The 7,857-nt window shown below is 39.0% G+C and overlaps 1 protein-coding gene across 1 annotated transcript in view; it reads left to right on the top strand.

Annotated features, from left to right (window-relative positions):
• Positions 1 to 6,820, top strand: part of il6r (interleukin 6 receptor) — a 15,770-nt gene extending 8,950 nt beyond the window's left edge. Inside the window, exons 5-13 of the mRNA XM_010787044.1 lie at positions 1,335 to 1,874; positions 2,363 to 2,486; positions 3,492 to 3,670; positions 3,760 to 3,926; positions 4,078 to 4,222; positions 5,275 to 5,315; positions 5,428 to 5,476; positions 5,795 to 5,900; positions 6,061 to 6,820. Coding sequence (XP_010785346.1) covers positions 1,335 to 1,874; positions 2,363 to 2,486; positions 3,492 to 3,670; positions 3,760 to 3,926; positions 4,078 to 4,222; positions 5,275 to 5,315; positions 5,428 to 5,476; positions 5,795 to 5,900; positions 6,061 to 6,367 — 1,658 coding nt within the window. The 3' untranslated portion in view covers positions 6,368 to 6,820. The remainder of the gene's footprint in view (positions 1 to 1,334; positions 1,875 to 2,362; positions 2,487 to 3,491; positions 3,671 to 3,759; positions 3,927 to 4,077; positions 4,223 to 5,274; positions 5,316 to 5,427; positions 5,477 to 5,794; positions 5,901 to 6,060) is intronic.
• The last annotated feature ends 1,037 nt before the right edge of the window (positions 6,821 to 7,857 follow it).

Below are 7,857 nucleotides of genomic sequence, written 5' to 3'. Positions count from 1 at the left end.
CAAAAATACATAGGTAAAACTTTTTTCTGTATTTCGATTTTATTTACATGTATATGAAACGGAACCCATTTGTGTGTGCATTGAAAAACGCAAGTGTGTATCCGGAAATACAAGTGTAATCCTTTTGCGGATCATGCAATACAAGTGTGAATCCTTCTGTGTGCATGTGTGTATGAGACTGTCCTGAGCCCATATTCATGCACTCTGTTAGGGTGCATTCACACCATAGACTGTATATATAAAGATTCACACCTAATAGTAAATTTTCTGGTGCGCACCAGACGACAGTTTACATTGTTTAATTTTTCAGAAGGTTCGGTTTGCGTTCACACGGGCAAAACTCAAACGGACTAAACACTTTAAACACAAGTCATGTTCACGGAAATGCTGTTCAACCATTGGTCAGACATTAAGGGGGTAAAAACGCAAATCCCGGCAATTTCTACCGGAGCCTCCGCCACGGAGCAACGGCACTTTCAGCAGGTTATTCTCATGCTGCTGTTAATCTGGAGACCAACTCACTCTAGCGGCCCGCGCATATGATTATATAATCAGACAACGTCCGTTAAAAAACATTATAACACAATGAGAGACGTTCTGCAGTAAGGAGGGGCGTTTCACCGACGACAGGTGTTCTTACTTTTATGTAGCTGACGGAGAATCTTTAGGCTACTTTACACGACACTGTTCAACACTTCATTCTGCTTCACTCTTTAACTAAACAACCACGGATGTCTTGAAAGACTCTTTCGTTAAAGATTTTTGAAGATATCCACGTTCTTGTGCGGACTGCGTTCACACCGGTTCACACCAGCAATGAACCGCTCCTGACTTCGCAAGCAAGCGCTCCGAGACCACCTATTTTAGCGTTCACACTATACAAGGCATGTGTGAACGCACGCTTAAGATGTAGTGTGTTTTAGCAAATTCCTGTTATGTAGGGTAGGGCGTATCAAGATAAAGTATGTAGCCTAATTTGTAAAAAGAAAAGAAAAAAAGGATTAAAGTAAATCAAAAGAAAGGAGAACATCTTACTGATGAGCACTTTAGCCTCTTTTGGCTAAAATTAGTATTACAACAACACACAGGAAAAAAGTACCCTGCAAATGTTCTTTCCTCAAATTTAGATTGTCCTGGCCAAACATTTCCCCCCTGCTCTGAAGTCTCAAAATAATTTTTATTAGACTTAAGGAAAAACGATGGTTTCTTTTTTCGCATTTGCCTCTCAGGGCTTCCGTTAAGCAAGTCCAGCCATTCACAATTCAAGGCAGCCAGCACACATAGAGTAGTTTATATTAGCTCTGTAATCGTGTTTTGTTTTTTGTTTTTTGCAGACCCTCCCCCTGGTGTGTTGGTTTTATCTCCAGGCAGTAACTTGGTTTTGAGCTGCAGCGGTCATGTGGAGGCGGATGGAGTAAAGGTCAGAGGAGGGAGTTCTTCTGATGAAAATCGAACCTCTGTTAACAATATAAGGAACATTGAAGCTTTGATGAAAAGTGCCAAACCTACTGTGGAGAATACTGTGGGTGAAGGATACCACTCTAACACGACTGAGGCAGGAGAAAGCAAGAGTCTCAAACATTCAGCAACAGCTTACACAACTTCTCCGAGCACTCCCACGGTCTGGGAGACTGGAGATTATGAGGAGGAGGAAGGTGAGGATGGGAGCACAGTAACAAGGAGCATAAAGCCGAGGCTACACTGGAAGTGGAATGGGAGGATCGTGGGAAAGGGAGACAGGGACTGGGGTGAAATCAGCTTTGAGAGGAGAGGGTCTTCACTGTCTCTGTCCTCAGTGAGACTGTCCGACTCCGGCAGGTTCACGTGTTACCACAGAGGCAGAGAGAAGTTCTCCCTAAAGGTCAAGGTCGCAGGTGGGTCACAACGTCAATGAAGCTGTAATGAGTGTCAATTTTATCCATGCCATATTTGCCCTTCCATTTGTCTTAATTGAGAAAACACAAAACAAAAAGTTTAACCTTAGTGGCGGTTTTCTATACACAATACAGTGTGAGTAAGACATTGCAACATGGCATACTTTCTGCATAAGGATGTAAGGTCAATTATTTAAAACATCTTTAAATAGGTTTTTGGTTTTGCTTCTCTTTTTATTTTCCCTTTTGATGGGTACTTTTTTGCTTTTGCTTGTTGGTTTTACACAAGTCTAATGTTGGACTCTGGGAATTATTCATTCTAGCTGAGCAGAAATAGTATTACATATAGTTTCATTTTATACATTTTAGTTTTAGCGTACCAGCAGATGAGGGGATTAACCATATTTTCGATTAACATATAATTAGGAAACAATGAACTGACTGAATGACTTGAATAATGTACAATATCATTGCCCCTCTTCTGTTAGATCCTCTAGAGACCCCCCAGCTGTCGTGCTACAAAAAGTCCCCCAGCAGTAAGATTCGCTGTGAGTGGGCCCCTCAGAAGCCCTTCACTATCTTCCCTAACTGCTCCCTCTTCCTCAGTAAAAGGTAAATAAACTTACAGTATAATTTCATATTGAATAACTTGTACCTGTGTTAGAAAATAGTAAAGTTTATATTTAGACCCTGTATCACCTAACTCATACATGTCAAACTCAAGGCCAGCGGGCCAAATCCGGCCCATGGTGGTCCAAGATTAGATGCCAAGTATCTGGCTTGAACTAGCATCATAGCAGCAAACTGAGTTTAAATGGATGTTTCCTTCTTACACTTTTTTTCTTGCAACAATGAAAACAATGCGACAATGAAAAATGTAATCATAAGAAATGACTCCGGAAAAGAAAGGAATTCATGCAACTGATTTTTCATTTATTTAATGTTTAATGTTGTTTTTATAGGCAATTATTTAAGCTTGTTAGTTCCAGGTTTAATATGTGCAATAAGTAATTTCAATAAGTTTTACAATAAACATTGAACCAGTCCGGCCCTCGACTAGTACCGATTTTTAAATGTTGGCCCACTGTGTATATGAGTTTGACACCCCTGAACTAACCTGTAGATCACATTAGGTGAGTAAGCAGGTACACATATGATGAGCTATAAATAATTGGAATGTATCCCGCTTGGAGATCTTTTCAAGTGATATCCACAGTAATAATTTGTATCATTGTTTAATCTATTAGAATAAGATTAAAGGTTAACCAGAAATGGTGACACTTAATAATGAAAGTATATGCTTGCTGAAATGTTGCTGTTCAAACAGTTGAAGCGAAAGTGCTTTGAGGAGTTTCGGAGTAGGCACTGAATGAAGTAACAAATTAAATAAAAATCCTAAATGGAATGAAAATAAGGTTAAAGTTGAATTTCCAAACCACTATAAGCAGGTTTACACTGTGTAGATTTACCAGCTACCAATTACTTCACACTGGATGATGTTAAACCACAGCAAAACAAAAATGTCATAATACCACAAGAAGTTGTGTTATTTATGTCTTTATATGTGTGTGTGAAGATGTTTTTTTTCTTTCCTTCTTTTTAATGTTTTGCTCGCAGCGCGACAAAGTCCTTTCTTCATTTGCAGTGCTCATACTCCTCTAAGCACTCCCGCTGTTGGTGTGCTCTGGATCACAATGACGACGAGCTGAGAAGCAATTACATGGCCTACTTGTGCGTCACAAGCATGGCAGGCAACGCCACCAGCTCCCTGCTTTCATTCATGCCTCTGAGCATATGTAGGTTTGTGTGTGTCGACGCAATATGTGTTTTTGGTGAAATGTATTGGTAATTAAAGCACTCATTCTATTCCTTCCTGCTCCCTCAGTGAAGCCCGACCCTCCATCAGGGGTGTCAGTCCGACAGGAGGAGGGACAGGAGATGAGGATGATGGTCATCTGGAGTCTTCCGATCTCTTGGAAGTCTCAAGACAGCTTTTATAAACTAATCTACGAGATCAAATACCGACCTCTCAAGTCCTTTGATCATTGGCAGGTGCATGCTGGATTTTTTTCATATGTTGTGTGTTTGTTTGCTTGCTACAGTTTAGTAGATCAATATACTGTTAGCCTTCTGGCTAGTTAATACTCAGATGAAGACATTGTTTATTTATCTGTTTTTTTTCTTTCTGTAATTGGCTTTGTAGATACAGATGATTAAGGACACACACTCATATACTATAATGGATGCAATGCCTGGTGTTGAATACCTCATACAGCTCAGGACTAGGGAAGAGTATGATGGTCACTGGAGTGACTGGAGCACACCCGTCTATGAAAGTAGCTGGACAGGTAAACACACACACACATCCAATGTAGGAATAAAAGCATTGAGTCAAACCATTTCAAAATTAGATCCTCCCATTAGCTGATACGGAAAATCCTGGGACGCAAGTGAGCATTTTTTTTATAGGATAATTGTTCATATTTGTGGAAGAGACGCTTTCCCAGTTCCATTTTTCTATAAAACGTTTTTCCCACCTGTGAAAACAGCCAACATATCAATATACTGTATATACCTTGTGTTAAGAGTGCATGTGGAAACTCACCTGCAAGAAGAGGACCTGATTGCTTTAAGTCTTTTTGGAACAAGCGGTGGTGAACTTCAGCCTCACCTGCCAGCTGCTTTTTACACTTTGTCACCTTGGCTTTAGTTATAAACACAGAAGAGAAAAATAAAATAGATCCGAAAACAACAAACAAATACCTTAAATGTTCATTTTCTCTCTTGCCTCTCTGGCTGCTACAGTATAAACTGAGGTTATTGTGTGGATGTTAGTTCTCTTCTATTAGAGGACACGTATGATATCATTATAACATATTGCTTCAGAAACATGGAAGTGGTGCTAATTAGGTGGACCTGTAAATCATTGTCCTTTATCGCTTCAGTAATACTTGATCCTCCCTGGAAACAAAAGAAGTTAGGACAACCCGTAGAGGAAAGCTTCCCGTTTCCTTCCTTTAAAGTTGTACATACTTTCACCTCTTTCCGTCACGTTTTTTATCCCTCTGAATAAGTGAAATCTTTGTACACAGCTTGAGTGCAGTATTATGGATCCTGGATACATGTAGTGTTGAAATTATTTTTAAAAGAATAAATGCTTTTTCAAATCCTTTTGCAAATTAAATAAACCCCATTAAATGAAATTGAACGATCGAAGTGAAACCTCTTAAGAAAAGGTTTTATCGGGATATTCTCTAATATCCTTCTTTTCTTTTAACTTGAAATCCTTCATACGTATCTATTTGATATGTCTGACTTTTTTGGGAATGCACTGCAATAATAGCCTCTACAGTACAATATGTTTTTCTGATTTCATCTGTATCGATGTTTCTCTCCTCAGCAAAACGGTCAGTGGAGTATGAGGATCTCACTGCCACAACGGTAACAGTCTAAATGTGTCTTTTGATCATTAATGCTCTCCTAACACTTTGATGCTAGTTGTTGTCCTGCCTCCAGTATCTCACACCGTCTCTTATGTTACCTTCTCTAACAGTTTTCAGTATACACTGAAGGCTCTGGTGCATATGAGGATCTGTCTGATGGTAAGACATATAGCAGAATGTAAAACATGTTTTAATTAGCTTATTGTGTTTGGGAGAAAGAGAGGAGGGGGGCAGAGAGAGTGGGAGAAAGGGAACTCTAAAATGTTGTTAGTGTTGAAAACCCCCTGTGCCCCACTGGGTTTCAACAGGAAGCCATGTCTTCATAATAACTAAGGCACGACAGCGAAACAAGCCACAGGAAGCATGGCTCAACACACTACCTCACATACACAGACATTTAGTCCCACCCAAACGTACTTGCATGTATGTTATTGATCTCCATTTGGATTTCTCACAGTCTTCCCGTCTTTCCTGCAGTTCCTGAACCTGTGCCAGGTGGAGATGAGAGGTCACATCATATCCTGTGGATCTCCTGTGGTTCATTTGCTTTCTTGTCGGTCATTTTGGCTCTTTTCATATTCAGGTAATATATGTTTAAAATAGTTGTTCCTACTGTAAAACAAACATGGATACATTTATAACAAAAGCTAAATAATCCCAAATGGATGGGAGTCATTTGATTTAAAACTTCAGCAAATCCTTTCAGTTAACTTTTCTTTTCTTTGTTCCCACTTCGGACACAGGGATAGGTTGATGTCTAAACTCAAGAGTATGAGTGTTAGCACCCCGTACGGTGACTCTCCACGGCCTGCACCCTCCACTCAAAGACCTCCAGAAGGACATGCTCTGGTGACCTTTGCCCCTCCTTGTAACAAAGAACCACCACCGAGTGAAATGGAAGAAAGCAAAGAAGAAAATGAAGAAGAAAGTAAAGAAGAAAATGAAGAAGAAAATGAAGAAGAAAGTGAAGAAGAGAAACAGTGCTTGAAGGAGAGGATAGACGCCTTGCATTTCAACAACCCAAGTTATTTATTTCTCCAAAGGGATTGATGAACAGGCAAAAGGGGAATAAACAATCCATATCCAGTGCGATATATTATTGAAAGGATAGTGGACTTAAAACGTTGATGGTTCTCCAAGGAGCTTGTGTTGCACTCAAACTCAGCTTGTATAGTATTTTTCTATCTCTATCATATGCCTTGAATACCTCTGAAAGACTTTTATTTGTTGTATTTGTCATATGAAAAGCAGTAAAGATACTCTGTCATTTATCTGTGGCAATTGAAAGACCTGATAAAACAGCAGGCTATGTCGTCTAATTCTAAAGCTCTATAGCCGACCAACTCCTGTTCTGTTGATAAACACTTTTAATAAGCTTTATCGACTATATTACTTGCTTCATGTCTTTTCAGTTTCCACATATTTTTTTACAAGATATTTAAAAGCGATTGCAAAATGGATTTGTTTTCTTTTATTTTTGAATAAATATGGTCTGATGACCGGAAAAAGGTTATGGCATACAAGTATCAATTCAGTCAGCTGCAGAACTGTTTACGTGTTTAGGAATATTTTACCAAAGCACAATATAAATCAATATAACACTAAAAGTGATTTATTATTTAGATGTCTCTGCACTAAAATATAGTTTTAAGACCTGTGGTTGTATGCTTCTATCAAGCATAAAACTGTACACATTGCACAGAGAGGAGGAGGGACAGAGTTTTTATTCAGGCCCAGAGGCTCATTTTAGCCTTGAGGCCCCAAATAGCAGCTGAATACAGCCATGCTGGGATACTGAAAGTCAAAAAGCATTTTTAAATAGTTTTCAGTCTCAATATACTGAACCTAGAACAGTTCCCTAATCACCCAGCCTCTTAAATGTTTTCTTCAGGCAAAACCCCATCTTATAGGACTTGTTGTGGTGTTATACATTTAAAAAGTTGAATGGTGAACGTCAGTGTTGGAACCGCATTTCAGCTGCCATGGTGTTTTACTGCAATATTACAGAAGTCAAAAATGTAACTTTAAAAAAGGTCTAAGCTGACATAACACTGCAGTTTTCATATGATGTATTTCTGAAACCGACAGAAAAGAGAGAACAAAAAAACAGTCAACCTATATCAGACAGTGAAGGTGCTTGAGCTTCCAAAAAAGGATTCAGTAGCACAAATGAATGTTGTCCTACAAGTTAAAGACATATTAGAAAGACTGTCAAGAAACAATACACACATTGAATACAGCCTAGATATTTCTTAATATAGCAACAAGCTCATAATGCAACAATTCAGGCTATAGAACAGCTTTCTAGTCATAGGGAGGGGGGTGTTGCCGATTTTAGCATATCGTAATTATTTTTGCTATAAAGTGAATAAATTACATTTTTGTGTGATGATGGCTGAAGCCTGGTGTTGGCACACCGTTTATCCCCATGGTTGCTCATTTTATAATGTTGAATTGTGTGATTGATCAAAGTAAAATGCAACCCAAAGTCCTTACAATACAAACCCCACAATCCCTCCCACACAGAAAGCGATACATTA

Source organism: Notothenia coriiceps, unplaced genomic scaffold, assembly GCF_000735185.1.
Source record: "Notothenia coriiceps isolate Sejong01 unplaced genomic scaffold, NC01 NC01_scaffold00029967, whole genome shotgun sequence".
Taxonomy (NCBI): domain Eukaryota; kingdom Metazoa; phylum Chordata; class Actinopteri; order Perciformes; family Nototheniidae; genus Notothenia; species Notothenia coriiceps.
This window is presented reverse-complemented; position numbering and strand designations above follow the sequence as displayed.